Source organism: Jaculus jaculus, chromosome 15, assembly GCF_020740685.1.
Source record: "Jaculus jaculus isolate mJacJac1 chromosome 15, mJacJac1.mat.Y.cur, whole genome shotgun sequence".
Taxonomy (NCBI): domain Eukaryota; kingdom Metazoa; phylum Chordata; class Mammalia; order Rodentia; family Dipodidae; genus Jaculus; species Jaculus jaculus.
Genome location: NC_059116.1, coordinates 55,632,617 through 55,654,754, shown reverse-complemented (window position 1 = coordinate 55,654,754; position 22,138 = coordinate 55,632,617). Strand labels below are relative to the sequence as shown.

General features: G+C 38.3%; 1 protein-coding gene across 3 annotated transcripts in view; it reads left to right on the top strand.

Annotated features, from left to right (window-relative positions):
- The window catches only part of Armc3 (armadillo repeat containing 3), a 158,224-nt gene that overhangs the window by 126,397 nt on the left and 9,689 nt on the right, over positions 1 to 22,138 (top strand). For 2 of the 3 annotated variants that reach the window (XM_045135161.1, XM_045135160.1), the window contains 6 exons: positions 688 to 824; positions 3,328 to 3,496; positions 5,217 to 5,314; positions 16,502 to 16,603; positions 17,297 to 17,404; positions 20,732 to 20,929. In XM_045135161.1, the coding sequence (XP_044991096.1) occupies positions 688 to 824; positions 3,328 to 3,496; positions 5,217 to 5,314; positions 16,502 to 16,603; positions 17,297 to 17,404; positions 20,732 to 20,929 (812 nt within the window). The remainder of the gene's footprint in view (positions 1 to 687; positions 825 to 3,327; positions 3,497 to 5,216; positions 5,315 to 16,501; positions 16,604 to 17,296; positions 17,405 to 20,731; positions 20,930 to 22,138) is intronic. The other variant, XM_012951147.2, reaches the window with a different exon arrangement.

Here is a 22,138-nt window from a genome sequence, read left to right as displayed (position 1 = left end):
CTGGGGAGTTGAGCCTCGAACCGGGGTCCTTAGGCTTCACAGGCAAGTGCTTAACCAATAAGCCATCTCTCCAGTGCGTAAGGACATCTTTATGGGACCATTATTGTTCCTGTTGGGACCAAATGAATATTCAGTGCTCAGGACTAAAGTGAGTAAGTTCAGGGCATCCCTCATGTTGTAGGGACAGGCTCCCTTTCAGTCCAGCCAAGATGAAATACTTGTGACCTCTTTGATGACTTTCTCTGGACTTCTGTACTTTGAATGGAAAACTGGGCTCCTGTAAGGGTTTTCAGATTTCCTCCTGAACTCATTAAGTCTAAATAGCTTCATTCTGAAGGGTTTCTATATTGTTGGAACTTTTAAAAATGCATGGGCCACCATGCCTGGTTATTGCTGGAATTTTTTAATTGTCAAATAATGTAATTAAAAAAATATTAATGCTGATAGTTGTCCTACCACCCTTCTGCTGGGGATGGAACCCAGGGCCCTGGGAATGCTAAGCAGTGCTGTACCATTGACATATTGACAGCCCTGGAAGTCTGAGACAGAGTCTCATAGTCCAAGCTGGTCTTGAACTCATGAGCCTCCTTCGTTGGTTTCCAAGCACTGGGATTGCATTGTGGGTTATCATTTCCAGCTAGACTCAATAATACTTTTAACATGTAAAATATTAACTTCTGCTTATAGTTAAGAAACTGTGGTGGACTGGAGCCTCTGATAGAGCTTCTGCGCTCAAAGAACAATGAAGTCCGAAGGCATGCCAGTTGGGCTATTATGGTCTGTGCCAATGATGAGCTGATGGCTGTTGAATTATGTAAACTTGGGTGAGTGGATGTCTTGAGTTTACAGCTTAGATGAGGAGCAGAACATGGAGAAACACCCTTCAGAATATCAAATAAAGTGTCCATCATTGCTTCCATTTAGCCTAGCACTTAGGAGACATGCCTGTCCATAGTCTCAGTTTTAGCTCCGGAAGAGCCTCTGGAGAAAGAGTATACTTCTCTTTTCAGCCCATATGAATGTGCCCTTCCAGAATTTACATATTTATTTTCAATGTTTCCCTTTCAACTTCTTCATCTTGAGAAAAAATTCACTTTGCTGTACTATTGCCAAACACAGCCCTACTCATCTCCCAGCTTCAAGTCTGAAATGAACTGGATGACACATGACCATCATCTTTATTTACCTGCCACCTAACCCTTTTCTTTATATTTTTGCATTTAATTTACATTCTTCACCAAATGAATCTTCTTTACAAACAGCATAGCATCAAATCAGGTTTTAAAGTTCAATAGACAGGTTTCTCAATTAATTTTAGAGCCTTTACTCTTTGTATGTATTGTTTTGTTAGCTAAAGTTCAGGTCCAGAACTATTTTTACATTAAGTGAGCAGTGGTACAATAGCTAGAACCAGACAGATTCACTGTTTAATTCTGCCAAAACTTTAAAGAAAAGATAACACCAATGTTCCCAAACTGTTAATAAAATAAAAAGGGAAGTAACACTACTCAACTCATTCTATGAAGCCAGCCTTACCTTGAATCAAAGCCAGTAAGGACACAATAATCAAAGAAAATTACAAATCAATCTCCCTGATAAACACAGATACAAAAAATTCTCAATGAAATTCTTTCAAACTGAATTCAAGAACACACTAAGAAGATCGTACCCTGCAACTAAGTTGGTTCCATTTCAAGGTTACACTGATGGCTCAACATGAACAAATGAATAAATGTAATAGAGTACATCAAGAAACATTAAGGACAGAAATCACATATAATTGTCACAATTGATGTAGCAAGTCTTTATAAAGTCAGTATCCATTCATGATAAAGTCCTTGAGGAAACTAGGAATAGAAGGAACATATGTCTTCAGAATAAAGGCTATGTATAATAAACATATTGCCAAAATTATACTAAATGGAAAACATATCTTCTAAAATCAGAAATAAGAAAAGGTATCACCTCTCACCACTCTTACTCGATACAGTACTCAAAGACTTGGCAAGAACAAATAAGACAAGAAGAAAATAAAATGCATATAAAGAAGCTAAATTATCCCCATTCAAAAACAACATAATTCTATACTTAAAAGACCATAAATATCCCAGCAGAAAACTCTTAAAACTGATAAATACTTTCAACAGAGTGGCAAAATACAAAACAAGTAGCTTTTCTATATGATAACAACAGATTTGATGAGAAAGAAATCAGAAAGTAGTCAGAATAAACCTAACCCAACAGGTGAAATACATTTAGTGAAAAATTTAAGGCTCTGAAAAAAGAAATTGAAGAAGACACTAGGAAATGAAAACACCTCCTGTGTTTTTAGATCAATTTTGTGAAAATGGCTACAATACCAAAAACCAATCTACAGATTCAATACAATCTCCATCAGAATTCCAGTTACATTCTTCACAGAACTAGAAGAAAAAAGAAGCCCACAAGACACAAATTGCCAAAATAGTGCTAAGCAAAGAATTCAATGTTAGTAGTATCATGATACCTGATCAAAAATTATGCTGCAGGGCTATATATCATACTAACAAAAATTGCATGGTACTGGCACAAAAACATTTAGGAGAAGAAAACTGACAAACCAGAGGGAGAAGAAGATGGGGGAGAGCAGTGGAAGGACAAATTAGCATAAAGTATAATGACACATATGAATGAAAATGTTATATCCATTATTTTGTATTCCAACTTTAAAAATAGTTGAAAATTTAACATTGAATTTTTTCTCTAAGTGTCTATTAGTCAAGTTCTGTTGTTATAGCAACAGGGAAGATAAGTAGTTACAAAGAAGAAACTTATATCTGGGTTCACAGTTTCAGATGTCTCAGTCTGTGGTTGCTAGCTCTGTTGTTTTGGGGTCTGTTAGTAATGCAGAAGAAGAAGAAGAAGCAGAGGAAGCTGTTTGCTAAATAGCAACTAGAAGGCTGAGAGGAGATCTCCCAATATTCCTTTCAAGGATCTTCTTTCAGTGACCTAATGTCCTTCCACTAGACCTGGACTTAGTGCTTTCACCACCTCCCAACAGGGCCACAGGCAAATGACCAAGCCTTAACAAAGGAGCCTTGGAGAGACAAATCTATACCATGATCATGTCTTTCAAAACTATTTGAATATAAGTTACTGTGTGGCATTTATGTTCTCTCAAATGTCTAACTTGTCTTCACAATTCTGTCCCTTTTACTTCATCTACAATGGTGGGAGAGGCACTAAGCATTCTATCTCAATTCTTCATCCAGGATGTTCAGCATACAAATGGGAACTCAATATTTGATGGTCTGTATAAAGCAAACAACTCTTTTATTTTATTAACAGGGCCCTAGATGTCCTTGCAGAAATTAATCTATCAGTAACCCAAAAAAATAAATTCAGTGAGGCAGCTTATAACAAATTGCTCAACAGCAATCTTCCCCTGAAATACAGCCAGACTGGCTGTTTGTCATCAAGCAACATAATTAGTGATGGATTCTATGACTACGGGCGGGTAAGTGGCAGCACTTATTTGTATTTTATTATAGTTTACCTTTAATCATGATGTCATTGCATTTTTTTTTATAAGCACTAAACAAAATTTGTATTTTTATAGGCAGAAATGTTAAAATAAGTACTTTATTCTTAAATTTTCTGGTTATAAGATTTTGCATTCAGTTTGCTAACGCAAATCCGAGTAATACCCCCACACACTTTTAACCACTGAGAGATTCCTTCAAGGAAGCCTATTTCATTCAATGTTAAATAATTTTAAAAGACCAGCAATTAACATCAATAAAAGGAGAACTGAATAAAAGAGCAGAAAACACAGGCAGAATATTCGTTAGGAAAATGTTGTAATAGACAAGATTGTGACATGTATTTATTCTGTGAGTTTCTAAAACATTTTTAACTTAAAACATTATGTATTTGGGGTGTGTGTGTGTGTGTGTTTGTAGCATGCCAGGGTCTCTTGCCATTGCAATCAAATACCTATCTGTTCCATGGATAGCTAGGAATTTGATTCTGGTCAGGCAGGCTTTGCAAAAAAAGTGCATTTAATTATTGAGGCATCTATGCAATCCTGAGTTTTTAAAGCATTTAATGAACAGTATTCTTTATAAAAGAGAAATATGATTTACTCATTCAGGGAATACCAAGTTTCTGATACTGCAAGCTTAGACAACTATATTACTGAACAGGAAAGACCAGGGTTTCTATTTCCATGGTATCATTGGGAAAAGAGAGAGACAACAGTAAACATAATAGATAAGGACAAGGATTATTTCCTATGACAGAAATGATAATAGTTGAATGGGGAACAAGGGAAAGTGAAATAAGAGGCAGAATGAGGGCCGCTACAGAGTTAGGAGGTAATAGGGCTCAAGGGTGACATTTTCAAAATGGTGGTCAGGTAGCCCTTATTGGAGATATCTGAGCAAAAACTTGGAGAAGGTTAGAAACAGCTGCGGAAATCTTGGAAAAGCCTTCTGGGAAGAGGAAACTGCCAATGTAAAGCCATAAAGGGCAAACATGCTTTGCAAGTCTACAGCAGAAAGACCAGTGTAACTGATCTGTCAAAGTGGGATAATAATGGAGACTAAATAAGAAAGGAAAAAGGATCATGAGTCTTGCAGCTCACTAGAAGGACTTAGCCTTTAATCTAAAGTGGGTCTGTGGTAGGGTCCCCAGGAGAAGAATGACAGTTTATCTGTCTCATTTTAAGGGTAATTTGACAGTTACTCTGAAAGGGTCATGAAAGCTCTCTTGGATGAGAAAGGAGAAGTTGATTTGTCTTCTCTCAGGACTCATGTTTAAAATATGACTCATATGGCTGGGGAGATGACTCATTAGATAAAGCACTTGGACTGGTACAAGTGTGAGGATTGGAATTCAGTTTTCCATAATCTATGTTAATGCTGATAGGCAGCCTGACTGTAATCCCAGCACTTAGAAGGCAGAGATAGGGGATTCCCGGGACAAGCTGAATAGCTTGACTAGCCAAACTGGCAAGTTGTGGGCTTAAATGAGATGCCTTGCCTTAGTAAATAAAGAGGAGAGAGACTGAGGAAGATATCTGCCATCAACTTCTAGTCTCCATAAGCACATGCATACATGTTCATGCACACATGTGTGCCCATACAAATGAAAACATGGCAATATATATATATATATGCAAAAATAAAATACAACTTCGGTAAAGAATACATCTCAGTTTTCAAATTATCTTACAGATAAATACTGGCACCAAACTTTTGCCATTAAAGGAGCTCTGCTTGCAAGAACTGAATGATCAACGTGCTGTACTCTTAATCAACAGTAAATCTGATGTGTGAGTCCTTGTGGGGTGGAGGAAATGAAGACAGGAAGCATATATTTACTTCTCCTTCATATGAATATGTAAAATTTCCATTATGCAACCTTTGCTGCTATATCTACAATTACCAGGAAAATCAATGCACTCTATAAATGCATAGCCTGGCATGGAGTAACCTCCATATATCCTTGATATATACATTTTCTAGTGGATTTACAACAGTGGCAAAAGAAAGCTGATAGTATTTGCAAATCTCCAGAACTGTGTGCTAGCATATAACTAGGACCCAACATTCTTCTTTAAGATATGTACATGTGGGGCTGAGAGATGTCTCAGCAGTTAAGGCATCTGCCTGCAAACCCCAAGGACCTGCCTGGGTTTGATTCTCTAGTACCCACACTTTGGCCAGATGCACAAAGCAGCTACTGCATCTGGTATTTGATTGCAGTGGGTAGAGGCCCTGACATGCCTATTCTCTTTTCATCTCTCTCTCACACCTTCTGCATGAAAATTAATTAATTTTTACAATGTTTTTATGATGATGATGATGATAATAGTTCATATGGATACATCATGTGTTGGTCCCCTCTTTTCTTTTTTAATATGGATATGCTATAATTTAATTATTAACTATTTTATTTCTTCTTATTATTATTTTTCTTTCTTAGTTATGTACATACTCAGTGTGTAAACAGCCATGTTGGTACCAACGTTAGCCTCCTCCCTGTCCTTCCCCCCTCCAAAAGGGATCATCCTTGCTGGGGAATGTGGAGCATGCATTATGAGGGTAGCCATTGGTTATGGGGATGAGGCAATGTCTCTGTGCATAATGTCCCAACTTGTGGCTCTAACAGTCTTTTCACCCTATCTTCCACAAATTTTCCTGAGCCGTGTTGGGTTCGTTTTAGGTCTACTTCAGTGATGAGGTATTGGGAGCCTCTTTGTCTCTGGATATCTGATTTAGTAGGAGTTGCATGCTCTCTGTATATCTCCTTCACCCTTGTGCTGATACCAGGTTCACCAAGAAAGCAGCACTCTTGGTTATTTCCCCAGTTACTCTATGGTTTCATCTGGGGATCTTGTGAGGTGTGATGGGCTGACTCTTTCTTCAAGTTCTGCATCCAACTGAAAAAGAAAAGCAGATTCTCCAATGGATAATTAAGTCAGCACTGGATAAATGGCATAACCATTATTATTTTAGAGAGAATTTAATAGGTCTAGACCCTCTTATAGCTCAAGATTGGTGGGAGCTTGATATTGGAGAGCAAACTCATTTTTGGATATGGTTCTGACTTGTTTCCTAGTTCTGGCTATGGGTTCTGTTCCACTGAGTGGATCCGTTAGCCAATTCAAAAGCAGTTGGTTACCCACCATGGCTGTGTGCCACTATTGCACTTGTGTGAGCATCACATCAGGTTGTCTGTTCATGAATAGCTTAAACCGTAAGTTGCTTGGAGAGATGTTGGCCATTTTCCCCCAGTCACTCATGTAGCACCTTCTGGCACTAGACAAGCTAACTTTCTGGGGATTGACTCTTCCAGATTCCAGCCAGGTCTCTTCATGTTCCATACCAACAGCATATGGTGTCTTTGGCAGTAGGTCTAACCTTTGATGGGAAGTTGGTACTGAGGAGTGGGCTGAGATAAACTTTATCATGTGTATGTTGGTCTTTTGGAACTTTTGTTTGGGAGGAATGGGCATGGACTTGCAACTGAAGCTACCTTCTGGAGTGCTAAGCCAAGTTTTATGGACTATTCTGATGAGAGTTTGAGACTGCTAAGTCCAGACAGTATTGAACTTCAAGGTTTATCTTATGAGCTTTCTAAGGGGAAGGAAAGAGTGCAGAAGACTTTGCTGGAACTGGGCTACTGGCATAAGGGCTGGCTGCATTCTTCTGCCCAGGCCCTGAGAGTTTGATCAAGGTTAAATTTGTATGGACTGATGTTCTTGGCTAAAGATAGGTGACTGAAAGATTTAAGATTTTAAGTTGGAAAAACTCAAGTTTAAAATAGGCATAGAGAATGGTTTTAGGTCTGAAGCTGCTATCATGAAACACAGCAATCTTAAGGAAGATGGCCCAACAGCTTTACATTAAACCAATGTAAAGGATGTCTGAGAAAAGACTATCATAGAAATGCAAACTCTTTTGGAAATAGTTGACTGAAGAAGAAACCTGCTTTTCAAGGTTATGATTTACTTCCTCCATGAAATAAGAATATGGCTGTATACTGCACACCTGGTTGGTTTCAGAAGCATGAAAAATGCAAGGAGGGTTCATGAATTGCACACAGTTCCAGGAGCTGCTGCTGAGAAGTGGCATAAGGCAGGACCTGATTCCCTGATAAGCTAAAAGAGCCTTTGGAAGATGGACCATGGTTTGCATGAAGACCTGAAGATGTTTTAGGTATACCAGGACTATGCAAGGGCCACGATGGAGAGCGCTGTTGGCCTGAGATGGAAGTGTTCCCTGGATACTCTGCCCAGATGGAGGGGCAGAATTGGAAAATCTGGAGATTGTCAGTCACTGTTTATATTGAACTTGAACTGCAGAAGTTTGATGTTTGTTTGATGGTGGTTGAGTTTGCACTGTTTTAGTCTCTCCTTGCTATGCATTATACCAGTTAAAAATTTTTGCTCTGTGCCTTTATATGTTGAAAGTATTTAACTTATTTGATTTTACAGTTCTCAGTATCTTAAATTGGTCAAGAATATGGGGACTTTTGAAACTGAACTGAGTACAATTTACAACATGTGATGGTTATGAATCTATTGGGGGCTAGGGATGGAATGTTTGAATAGATTGCCCCCAATATATTCAGTGTTTTATTAGTTTGCAGTTTACATCTACAGCCATGTGGCTGGAGGCAGTGTCACTGGTTGGATCTTAAGGTGTGGTGGTGGGTTTGAGATTCAAATGTAAAGATATGTAAAGTGTGCCTAACTGGAGTTCCAGAAGTGTGCTGTGCTATGTGTCTTTTGGATTTTAGGCTTGTATTTCTCTCTCTTTGTTTGGACCTGTGAAAGTAGGCAAGCTTCTTCTGCCATTATGGAACTTCCCCTGGATCTTTAAGCTTCAGTAAATCCTCCATAACTATGCCTGGCCTGGAAGTTCATTTCAGCAAACCTGAAGCTGTCTGCTACAGTTGGTAACCAAGTGCTTTTGGGAAACCTTTTAGGTCTCTGTGATTAACAGCTCATTGTGGATTTTAACCACATCCTGGGTACTCCCCTTTCCTTTATCTCTGACCCCCTTCCATTGGGGATGCTCCTCAGTGGGGTTGCACGTATTCCCCATGAGGTTGTGTTTCATGAGTTGTGGAAGCAGTAGTCAGTTATTTTGGGGGGAATACCTCTGGGTATAATGTATCAACTGGTGGCTCTGACAATCTTTCTGGCCCCTCTTTCACAAAATTCCCTGAGCCATGGTAGGTAAATTTTAAGTCTACTTCAGTGATGAGCTCTTAGGGGGCTTCTGGATCTCGGCTTTGGTAGGCGTTGAGTATCCTCAGGGTCTGTCTCCTACACCCTGGCACTGATTACCAGGTATAGCATGGAAGCATTGACTTGCCTCTTGTTTGCTTACCCAATTCCTCTGTGATTCAGCTATGACTTGCCTGAAATACAAGGGATAGCTTATCTCCTCCCATCTCACTACATTCTGACAAAGATGAACAATTCTCCAATGGACAGTGAAGTCAGCATAGTTTAAATTGGATACGCATTATTAATTTATGGAGAATGTGGTGTATGTGTGGTGGTTTGATTCAGGTGACCCCCATAAACCTAGGTGTTCTGAATGCTAGGTTCCCAGATGATGGAGATTTGGGAATTAATGCCTTCTGGAGGCAGTGTATTGTTGGGGGTGGCCTTATGGTGTTATAGCCAGTTTCCCCATGCCAGTGTTTGGCACAGTTTCCTGTTGCTATGGTCTGCCTTATGTTGGCCAAGGGGTGATGTCCACCCTCTGCTCATACCGTCATTTTCCTTGCTATCAGGGAGCTTCCCCATTGAGCCTGTAAGCCAAAATAAACCTCATTTTTTCTCACAAGCTGCTCTTGGCCAGATGATTTCTACCAGCAATGTGAACTTGACTGAAAAAGTATGTAAACCCCTCTTTTAGCCAAAGACCACTGAGAGCTTGACACTGGAGAACATAATCTCTGTCTCCACAGGATTATGATCTCATTCCTAATTCCAGATATAGGTTCATGTATGCTGAGCATAACTCTTATCCAATCAAAGAGTCATTGCTTACCTACTGAGGCTGTGTACCACTATTGCACTAGCATGTACATCATGTTCAGTGTGTTTGCTTCTGAGTAGCTTAGACCTCTGGTTTCTCAGATTGTTGTTGGCCATTTTCCCCCAGTAGCTCATGTAACACTTCCCAGTACTAGATAGGCTAACTGTCTGGGGACTGGCTCCCTTCTGAATTCCAGCCAGGTCTCTCCATGCTCTGTGTCAACAGCATATGGTGTATTTAGCTATAGGGCATTTTACCTTCTGACTCAGGTAATCAGGTGCTTGGACAGAAAGTTGTCTTGATTTGGGGACTGTGTAAGTTTTCTTTTAAGCTCAGGCATAGGCTTAGGCTTCCTCTGACGCTCACCAGAGCCCTGCTTTTCAGGTGATCACTCTTATTCCTTTTGAGGTTTATATCTCTTAGGCTATCTCCAAGGATAAAGGTTTCTATGGTACCAGATCATTTTGGATTTAATTTTGTCTTTTACCCCCTCCCCTTCCTCTCCCCCCAAACCTTTCCATCTCTATTTCCTGGGCCTTGAGTTGCCTTTCAGGTATGACAGCAACTTGAGCAGGTCCAGGTTAGGAACAATAGATGAGAGATACCATGTGGCATTTGTCTTTTTGTGATTGTGTGAGTTCACTGAGTCTGCTCTGTTCTAAGTCTGTTCATTTTTCTACAAAATTCATTGTATCATTTTTCTTACTACTGAGTAGAATTGCTTTGTGTAAATGTACCACAATTTCATTATCCATTTATCCAGTGCTGGGAATCTGGGTTGATTCCAGTTCTTAGCTCTAATGAATTGAGCAGCTATAAACATGGTTAAGCAAATGTCTCTATTGATACATGGAACATTTAGGATAAATGCCCATTAACAGAATAACTGGGTCTGTTGGTAGCTCTATGTTCATCATTAAAGGATTTCCACATTGATTTTCATAGTGGTTGTATGGTTGTACAAGTTTACATTCCCACCAACATATCCTCGCCTTTGTTGTTTAGTTAGATTATTTTAATGATTGCCATCATTACTGGAATAAGGTAGAATCTCATGTTTGTTTTAATGTGCATTTCCCTAATGGGTAGGAATGTTGAACATTTTCTTAAGTGTCTTGGCCATTTGTGAGTCTTCCTCTGTGAACTCCCTATTCAGTTCTCTGCCCTCTTTTGGAGTGGGTTCTATGATTTTTTATTGTTTAGTTTCTTTGAGTTCTTTTTAGATTCTAGATATTAGGCTTTTGTCAGTGGTATAGCTGGCAAAGATTTTCTCCCATTCAGTGGGTAATGCATTGGCTCTGCTTATGGTGTGTTTGTATGTGCAAAATCTTTTTAGATTCATGAGATCCTATTGGGTGAGTGATTGTTTAGTTTCCTGGGCTACTGGGATTTTTTTCAGGACCTTTTTCCTAATCCTTTTTCATGGCAAATGCCTCCTATTTTTTCTTGCAGTAGTAGAGTTTTAGGTTGTATATTGAAGTCTTTAATCTATTTGGACTTGATTTTTCTGTATGGAGAGATGAGTGGGCCTAGCTTAAGTTTATACATCTGGTTATCCAATTTGTTCAACACTATTTGTTGAAAATGCTGTCTTTTCTCCAGTGTACATTATTGACACCTTTGTCAAAGATCAAGTAGCTGTAGTTACTTGAACTAAGGTCTGAGTCTTCAATTCTGTTCCATTAGTCTATGTTTCTATTCTTGTGCCAGTACTATGCTGTTTTTGCTACTATGGCTTTGTTGTATAGCTCCTCCGGAGGTGAATTTTTTTTTTTTTTTTTTTTTTTTTTTTTTTTTGCTGAGAATGTGTTTGGATACCTGAAGCCTGCTGCCATTCCATATAAATTTAGAGAGCAATCATTTCTTTCAATCTCAATGAATAATCAAGATGAAGTTTTTATTGATATTGCATTACACCTGTATATTGCTTTTGATAGAGTTTCCATTTTCACAATATTAATTCTACCTATACAGGAGCATGGGAGGTCTTTCTATCTTCTCATGTCCTCCTCAATTTCTTTCTTGAGTTTTTTGTTTTCATTATATATGTCTTTCACATCATTGATTAGTGTTATTCCAAAGTATTTAATTTTTGTTGCTATTGAAAATAGGACAGCTTCACTGATTTCTTTCTTTTCATATTTGTCCTTTGCATATGGAAAGGCTACTAATTTTTGTGCATTGATTTTGTATCCTGCCACTTTGCTAAAAGAATTTATCACCTTTAGAAATTTTGATATGGAGACTTTCAGGTCACTTATATATAGGATCATGTCATGTGCAAATAGGGCTAACTTGACTTCCTCCTTTCCAATTTGAATACCATTTATTTCTTTCTCCTGTCTTATTGCTTGGGCTAATACTATGTTGAACAGCAGTGGTGACAGTGGCATCCTGTCTTTCTCCCAATCTCAGTGGTAACTCCTTGAGTTTTTCCCCACTAAGTACTATTTGGGCTTGAAGTGCTTTTTAATCAGCCTTTATTGTGTTGATATATAAGCCCTCCATGCTTATTCTTTCCAGTGTTTTCATCATGAAATCATGTTGTGTTTTGTCAAAGGCCTACTCTGCAATTGAAATGATCATGTGGTTCTTATGGTTAAGTTTATTTATGTGGTGCATTATGTTGACTAATTTCTGTATGTTGAACCATCCCTGCATCCCTGAGATGAAACCTACTTGCTCAAGGTGGATAATGCTTTTGATGTGGTGTTGAGTTCGGTTGGTAAGGATTTTGTTCAAGATCTTTGCATCTAAGTTCATCAGGGATATAGGCCTATAGTTTTATTGTTGTATCTCTGTCTGGATTTTGTATTCATAAAAGAATCTGCAGAGAACTTCCTGCTCTCTAACTATGTAAAATGGTTTGAGAAAAATTTCTTTCAGTTCTTTAATGAAGGTTTGACAGAACTCAGCTGAGAAGCCATCCAGTCATGGACTTTTCTTTTGGGGTAGGTTTTTGATAACTTTTTCAATCTCCATGGATGTGACAGGTTTGTTTAAGAGATTAATCTACTCTGAGTATAGTTTTGGTAGGTGGTATGTGTCTAGGAATTCATCCATTTCTTCTAGATTATTCAATTTTATGGTATAGAGGTTTTGGAAGTATGCCCTGATGATTCTTCCAATTTCATTGTTGTCTGTTGTGAAAGTTTCTTTTTCATTTCTGATTTTGTTAATTTCTTGCTTGATCACATTTGCTAGGGGTTTATCAATTTTGCTTATTTTTTCAAAGAACTAGCTCTTTGATTCATTGATTATTTAAATTGTTTTTATTAGTTTCCAATTCATTAATTTCTACTTGGATCTTGATTATTTCCTTCTGGATAGAGCTCTTAGGATTGGATTCTTCCTGTTTTTCCAATGTTTTTATGTGGACAGTTAGGTTATTAATTTGAAATCTCTCTGTCTTTGTTATGTAGGCATTTAGACCTATGAGTTTTCTCCTCAGGACTGCCTTCATTGTGTCACAAAATTTTGGTAGATTGTACTTTCATTATCACTCCATTTTAAAAATTTTACAATTTCTCTTTTGATTTCTTCCACCACCTATTTATTGTTTAAAATTGTGTTGTTTAGTCTCTTTAGCTGGTGGAGTTCTTGATGTGTCTCTTGTTGTTGATTTCTAGTTGTAAAACATTGTGAATTTATGGAGGAATGCTTTATGGCCTAATATATGGTCTATCTTGAAGAAGGTTCTGTCAGTTGCTGAGAAGATTGTGTTTTCTGTAGCATTTGGGTGGTAAGTTCTGTAGCTGTCCATTAGGTCTATGGTATTGTTAAGTTCTATTATTTCCCTGTTGATTTTCTGTTTGGATGATCTGTCTGTTGATGATAATGGGACATTGAAATTTCCAACTATGATTTTGTTTGATTTATTATCAAGTAGGTTTTGTGTTATAAACTGTGGTACACTGTGTTTGGTGCATATACATTTATGATTGTGATGTTTTCATAGTAGATTGTTCTTTTTCCTTTTTGACTTTGGTTTGAGGTCTATTTTATCACATGTTTATGTGGCAACACCTTCTTGTTTCTTATTTCCATTTGCTTAGAATATCATTTTCAATCCTTTCACCCTGATGAGGTGTCTATATTTAGTGATGAGGTAGGTTTCTTGGAGACAGAAGATAAAAGGGTCCATTGTTTTGTTTATTTTATTTTATTTTTGTTTTTGTTTTTTGATCCACCCTGCTAATTTGTGTCTTTTTATTGGTGAGTTAAGACCATTTATATTTAAGATTATAACTGTGAGGCTCAACTTAATCCCTGCCATGATGAGGTGCTTTATGTGGTTTTGGTGCTTCCTTATGTTTTGTACTTTTTTGTTTGTTTGTTTTGGTTTTTCAAGGTAGGATCTCACTCTAGCCCAGGCTGACCTGGAATTCACTCTGTATTCTCTGGGTGGCCTTGAACTCACAGTGATCCTCCTACCTCTGACTTCCAAGTTCTGGGATTAAAGGCATGTACCACTATGCCTGGCAATGTTTTGTACTTTTTTGAGACTGGTCTATTTTTTGATACTGTGATCTTCCTCTTCTAGGCTCTAGAAATTGATGGTTTGAATTTTCTGTGTGGAGTATTCCCTGAGATATTCTCTGTAGGTGTAACTTTGTGTTAGTATAGTCTTGGAGTTAACTTTTTTCATGAAAAGTTTTCCTTTCATCATCTATTTATGAAGGATATTTTTGCTGGGTAGAGTAGGTTGGTTTGGAAGCCATAGTTGGACTTTGAAGTGCTCCATTCCAAGCCCTTCTGGCTTTTAGGGTTTCCATTGAGAAATCTCATGTAATTCTAATGGGATTGCCTTATTATATAATGGGTTCTTTCTCTCATTGCTTTTAGAACTCTTTCTTTGTTGTCATTAATAGTTTTAACTATGATGTGCCTTGGAGAATTACTTCTTTGGTCCTGTCTGCTTGGTATTCTGTGGGCTTCTTGTATCTGGATGGGCCTTCTTTTGAGAGGTTGGTAAGCTTTCCTTCAATAGTTTTGCTAAATATGTTCTCTATGCCTTCAGCCTGGATTTCCTCTCCTTCTGCTATACCTATGATCCAGATGTTGGGTCATTTTTAGGGTATCCTACATTTCCCTCATATTCTGTAAACTTGAGTTTTGTCAACTTAGCAAAGTTTTTGACCTCTTGATCAATTTCTTCTGTCTTGTCTTCCAGATCAGAGATTCTACTTTCCACATGAATAAATCTGTTAGTGAGGGGTTCTGGAAGGTTTTTATAAGTTCTGTTTGATTCTTGTTTTTTGTTGTGTTATTCTGCATTGCATCCATCTCTTTTTTGAGGTATGATTTCAATTTGAGTTCTGATTTTCTTGATGCTTCTTGGAATTCATTCTTAAATTTGATCAAGTCTTCATTAAGCTTAATCAATCAGCTATTGAGGTCTTCCATTTATTGACTCACCTTCGGTCATCAGTTCATTCTTATCTCTTTTGAGGGTTCTAACATTGATTTTCAATCAAGTTAAGCCTACTGTTAAAAGTTGAACACTGTAAGAGATGATTCTTTTGAATTTCATTGACATGATTGTTGGTTATTTTGATGGTTTTCTTCCAGTTCAGCAATCCTGTTGATCAGGGTCTCATTGGTTGTTGGGTTTTCATTTTGTTATTGTATTTCTGTTGTTTTCTCTATGATTTTATTGGAGGCTTCCATTGTGGGAGTAGACATCTTTCGTGGAAATCTCTCAGTTTCTGACTTTTGTTGGTTGTTTGCATTGTGGTCTACCCATCTTAGGGAGACATTTTACTCTATTGAGGAAGAAGCAAGATTTTGTCCTTGTAGGATCCTCAGAGGTTGTTCTGTTTTAAATGTGAACTGGATTAGAGTACAGTTACATAATGGGATTGTAACCACAGGTGCGCAGATGGTGGAGATTGTAGGTACATCAAAGGTACCTGAGTACTGGGAGCTCAGGCCTACTCATTTCAGTTGCATGCACTCATTTGTTTCATATGTTAGGGAAACAAGATTCCAGGAAGCTAAAGAGCTGGAGGCAAGATTCCTGTTCATACAGTGGCTTGTGCATCTTCTGACTCAGGGGAATAAGGATGTTAGCATCCAAGGGCCAGTCATGATACCAGAGCAAAAGGTTTGCTTTCTTACCCCATACAGGGACTAGGCCTCCCCAAGCCAGGCACAGAGTATCCTACCTGGAGAAACCAGGGAACTGGGAGGAGCTGAGGAACAGAGATCTGGCCTCCTTACTCCATGCTGCTCACACCCTCCGGCACAGGGTATTGGGGAATTGGAGACCCAGCAGCACTTCAATCAGGAAGGTAGAGCAAGGGGTCTGCTTTTGCCATAAGCTCACAGGGTCCAAGAAGCCCCAAGCCAGCTTCAGGAGTACCTACTGGGAGGGTCCAGGAAACTAGAAGGAGCCACAGAAAAGGGATCTGGCCTACTCACTCCATGCTGCTAGTATCCTCTGGCAGGGTATCCAGAAATTGGGGACCCAGGAACTCTTTGATCAGGAATGTGGAACAAAGGGGCCTGTTTCCACAGTAAGCTAGCAAGGTCCAAGCTGCTTCAAGCCAACCATAGTGGAGCCAACTGGGACCAGGGAACAGGTAAGAGATGGGGAACAGGGATCTGGCTTACTCCATGTCAGCCACACACACCCTCTGACACAGGGTATCCACTTTTTAAAGTATATGGTAGAGGTGAATTAAGGCTTCAGTATTCTTTAACACAGTCATGCTTATCTATGTATTGATAGTACCAATGTGATACATTTTATATTATATCATATTACATTATATTTGGGCTTGTAAAAAGTTTTGGTATTCTTTGTGTCTTAACTTCTCCTTTGTACTTTCAAAATAGTATGTCCCTAGTAAGTCTGATGCAAATATGAATTTCAGAGAAAAATAAGCTATTTAATAGGACAAAGGTAGGTTGACACACTTTAATTTGTACCTAATTTCAAGTTTATGACATTTTAGTTCTCCCCCTCCATCTACGGAAGATAAGTCATCAGATGTTGGCTATGGACGAAGCATTTCTTCTTCATCTTCCTTAAGAAGAGCAAGTAAAGAAAAGACCAAGTAGGAAAAATGTTTTATCCATACCCACTCTCTCTTTTTTACTTATTTTTTAGATTTAAGATTTTTGCATCCTGGTCCTTCTTATGGTAATATAATTTCATAATTTTTCTTTAAAGTACTGTGACTAGAGCTAGGGAGGTGGCTCAGTAGATAAAGCACTTGCACGAGTATAAACATCTAAGTTAAGATGACCAGATGTTAGAACAGGTATAATCTATAATCCCAGCACACTTAAGAAAAGAAGGGAGGTGGAGACAGAAGAATGTTCTGATAGCTTGTACCCCATCTAGTTTGGTAAATTCAGTGGTCAACAACAGCTTGAGAGATCGTGCCTCAAATAAGATAGAAGGCACCTATGCCCAAAGTTTTCCTCTGATGTCCACACACATGCCATGGAATGTGAATGTCCACATTCACAAACATGAACACACACAAACACACACACACACACATCACAGTGTGACAAATGTCTCTGGGAAAGGAGAACCTGGCAACTCAGGTATCATGGATCTGTAGCTATAAGATGTTATATTATGTCTGTCTTCTTCCTTCCCTGTGGAGAAAGAATCAAGATATAATGGAAGTGAAAAGGCCTTGTAAATGATAAAATGTCCTGCAAATATAACTTGTTGCTATTGACAGTATGACTAGAATTGGTTGTTGTATTTTTCAAATGACAAAAAAGAAAAATAGTTTTCGTTTTAGTACTGGACTTGGATCCCCCACAGAAGAGAAATCAGAATCCGCTTCAGGACGAAATACTGGACTTAGCAAAAGTGCCGCCAAAGAAAAGGGGTCTAGGTAAGACACATTATTGTCTTCTTCTCTTAATTGAAACAGTGCCAAAAAATTTTAATTTCTTTTTATGAGAGAGAGAGTGAGGGGGAGAGAGAGAGAGAAAGTGGAGGGGAGGGAATTAGCATGCCAGGTCCTGCAGCCACTGCAATTGAACTCCAGATGTGTGTCCCACCTTGTGCGCATATGTGAACTAGGTAAGCCTCCTGATATGTAACTTAAGTATATAACTACATTTTTAATTCCTCACACTTTTTAAAATTCATTCAGAAAATATTTATTGTTATCTCTGGAGGAGATGACACATTGCTCTGAACTTTTTTTTAATTTTAATTTTAATGTTTTATTGACTTCCTCTGTACATATAGATAATATGATCATAATCATTTTCCACTCTCTTTTCCCCCTCCCAAATCCCCCCTCATTGAATCCCTTCTTTCCTGTGAAGTCATGAATGTCATAGCTATTTTGTGTCTGGAAGACAGTATTGTAACCACTCCTCCCCTTCCTTTGGCTCCAAAAGTTTTTCTACCATTTCTTCTTTAATGGTCCAGACCCTTGGAGGGTGTAATAGAGATGTCTAATTACTGCTGAATATTCCACTGTTACTTCTTCTTGGCATGGTGATAAGTTTTGAGTATCCTTAGTGGTCACTGCCATCTGAAAAGAAAATCTTCTCTAACCAAAAGTGTTAGTGACATACTAATATAGACATAAACATAAGCATTTAGAGGGTGTTATACATCTATTTAGCCAGATAACAGTAATAGTTTCTGTCCTAGGGCTCATGACCTCTCTAGCCATAGGCCTTTATTAGTTCCAGACAAGAATTCCTTCCTTTGAAGCAGACCTCATGTTCAATTACAGAGCAGTGAGTTTTCCCAATAAGACATGCTGCTGTTGCACCAGTTGACACATTTGGCCTGGCTGGCCAGCTGTTAAACTTTCAGGGTCCACTGCTAGTTAAGACCATTGATGACTTTTCTCGTCCAACAGCCTGCATAGCTCTCTCCAGCATCCTGACAGCTAGTCAACAGGAGAGGTGGCTTCCAGCTCAGTTCCAGCTTGATTTCTCAGTGACCTAAAGCCCAAGTGTGTGCTGTCTTCAACAATAGGCTCTTACCATCTAGTTCTGATGGACAACCTCTTGGTTGGCTCTTGCCTTGACCATGACTTGCAATGTTTTGGGGGCATTAAAGGCATGCCTGAACAACAACTCACAGGAAATTATGCCCCTCCATACTGAAATTCTCTTGTAATAATCTGTGGCTTATGGGTACAGCATTATCCACCCCAAAGGGTACAAACTCTCTCTCTCCTTTTAGCATATATAATATTTATCTAGTGAAGAAGTAGGTTTCCATATGGCTCATTCATAGCATCTTTTATTTTGAGTAGTTCTCTTCCCAACCCCTTCTCTCATCCATCTCCCTCCTTCCTCCTTCATCCCTTTTATACCATTTCAGCCCCAGTATGATATTCACACAAAAACATACATGTAGACAAATGGAATAGAACTGAGGACCCAGATGTCTATCTACTTATCTACAGAAATCTAATTTCTGACAAAAAAATGCCAAAAATATTCACTGGAGAAAAGACAGCCTCTTTAAGAAATGGTGCTGGGGACCTGGATATCTATATGTAGGAAGATGAAAATAGATTCTTATCTCTCTGCATGCACAAAACTCAAGTCCAAATGGAGCAAAGAACATAGTATCAACCCTGAAACTCTGAAAATAAAAGTAAGGCAAATACTTCAGCATATAAGCATAGGCAATGACTTTATAAATAGAACCCTAGTTACTCAGAGACTAATTAACTATTGAAGCCTCATAAAATGGAAATTCTTTAAAAAAATATTTACTTATTTAAGAGAGGAGGGGAGAGAGGGTCATATTTAAGGGGATAGTATATATGTAAGTACAGGAGAAATATACTGGGAGGATTGCTGCCTCCCAAATTCTGTGATTAAACTCTGCATCTTTTGATTGGAGTGCTAAGACCATTGATGTTAACAGTTAATATTGAAAGGTGTGTATTTTATTCTTGTTATTCTTGAGTTTAAAGCACTTGCTGTTTTGCTGTTATTCTCTTGCATTAACTGCCACTAAATCATTAAACCTTTCATTTTTCAATGTCAGTTTTTATTGTTGTTTGTATGTTTGTACTCTGGGTTATCCAAATTGAATTATTTTTACTACTCTGTCAAATTTACTATTTTTTCCATTATACTATTTAATCCACTCTAGGAGTTGTACTGTTTCAATGTGGTTATTGAATTTTTCAATCTGAAAATTCTACTTTTATACTTTTCCATTTCTTTCTAAGACTCTTTGAACTGCATTAGCCTTAGCTCTTGATGCACTTTTAAAGGTTTTAGTAGATAAGCATCCTTGTCATAAAGACAATGGTGTCCCTCTACTGGTCATCACTTCCCATAGTAATTGAGATTTGCCTAGCACTTCATGTGCTGAGTAATTTTAGGTTGTAATATTATGTTATAAATCTTACAGATCTTATACTTTTTCCTAGGAAATAACAACAACTCCATGTGATGTAGTTGATTTTCTTCGATCTTCCTTTTTCATGAATGCCCATGTAATTCTGGGTATTTGGAGCTTCTTTTTGGATCCCACAGCAGAACATTTCCTTTACTCTTCTCCAGAATACTCTCTATTGACGTAGCTATACTTATGCCTCCTGCTCAAAGTGTGAGGACTGAGTATAAAGTACATTTAGCTTTTATGAGATCTGGTGCTAACACTGCATTAGGATTTGGGGGGAGGGGGTTGGGTGCACAAGTATGGAGAAAAGTAGAGAAAAAAAAAAATGAAGTCAGGGCTTTGCTTCACTGTCCTGTTTCTTGAGACAGCTTCTTCTTGACTTTCTGGTATTGCTTACATTCCAAAGTCCTCAAAAAGCTCTTGATCTCATCTATTAAAATGACCATGTACAGGCTGGAGAGATGGCTTAGCGGTTAAACATTTGCCTGTGAAGCCTAAGAACCCCAATTGGAGGTTTGACTCCCCAGAACCCACTTTAGCCAGATGCACAAGGGGGAACATATATAATATAATGTCTGAAGTTCGTTTGCGGTGGCTGGGAGCCCTGGTGCACCCATTCTCTCTCTTTCTTTCTCTGTCTGTTTCTCTCAAATAAATAAAAATAAAATTAAAAAATAAATGACCATGTTCCATGAGAAAGACAGGTACAATTTGCTTACTTCATGTTACCAGGAATGAAAACCCCTTAATTGATGGGGGTACCAGTAACATGGTAATACTGGCCCAAAGGAGATGGGATTTTGATTACTAATATTTATTCTCAAAGAAAAGGCAGAGGAAAAAAAGAAGAGGAAAAAGTGAAAGAGGAAGAAGAGGTTCTGACAGTTCCAAAACTGACTGAAGGCAGCCCTGATAAAGAATGGTCCCCTCCCCATGACCCTGAATTCTGCATGTATGTGTATGAGGTGACTAAATCCATTCTGCCTGTAACTAATGTTAAGGAACAGATCGAGACTCTTGCCAAGTAAGTTATCTTTGTGGATGTAGTGATTTTAATTTCTGAATTAAAAAAATATTATAAGGAAGGTTTTTTAAATCTTTTTTTGTCAATTTAACTAAAGCTAACCAAAATAAATTACAGTACTTTAAAGTGCCCTAACTCTGATTCTGAAGAAGAAACATAATGAATTTGAGTTTTTCATTGTGGGTAAGTCATATTTCTGGTGACAAAACAGAGCTTGAACTTTTACCTGGAGAAAAGTGCCTGTTCTTTTTTTCCTAGGTAAACCATTCAAAGTATCAAATGGGAAGTTACAAATGATTCAATCTTTGAAAATTAAATCATCCCTTAAGTGTATGTATGAGGTGTTCATAAATCTGAGAAAGATTATTGTGAATTATCCATAAAAACATACATTATATTTATATATTTATCTATCTGTGCATGTGTATGTATGTGTATTGTATGTAGGCACACCAGAGCTTCTTGCCACTGCACATGAACACAAGGTAATTGCACCACATTTTATGTCTCGCTCTATGTTGGTACTGGGGAATTAAATCCAGGTCAGCAAGCTTTGCAAGCAAGTGCCTTTAACCATTGAGCAATCTTTTTGTTGCAGTCAGGTTTGCATTGCTGGTAGAAATCACCCAACCAAGAGCAAGTGGTGGGAAAAAAGAGGTTTATTTTGGCTTACAGGTTCGAGGGGGAAGCTCCATGACAGCAGGGAAAAACAACATGAGCAGTGGAACACAGCAACAGGAGACTGTGCCAAAAACTGGCATGGGGAAACTAGCTATAATACCCATAAGACCACCCTCAACAATACACCACCTCCAGGAAGTGTTAATTCCCAAATCTCCAGCAGCTGGGAATTTAGCATTCAGAATACCTAAGATTATGGGGTCACCTGAATCAAAACACATTTTGCCCTGGTCCCCATAAACTGATCACAATACATGATGTAAAATGCAATGCATTTATCCAACTATAAAATAGTTTTTGTCAATTCCAATGATGTTCATACATCCCCATAATCCAAAACATTTTTTGTTTGTTTGTTTGTTTTTAAGGTAGGGTCTCATTCTGGCCCAGGCTGACCTGGAATTAATTATGTAGTCTCAGGGTGGCCTTGAACTCATGGCAATGCCCCTATCTCTGCCTCTTGAGTGCTGGGATTTAAGGCATGCACCACCACACCTAGCATCCAAGTTCTTTTAACTGAGCCATAAT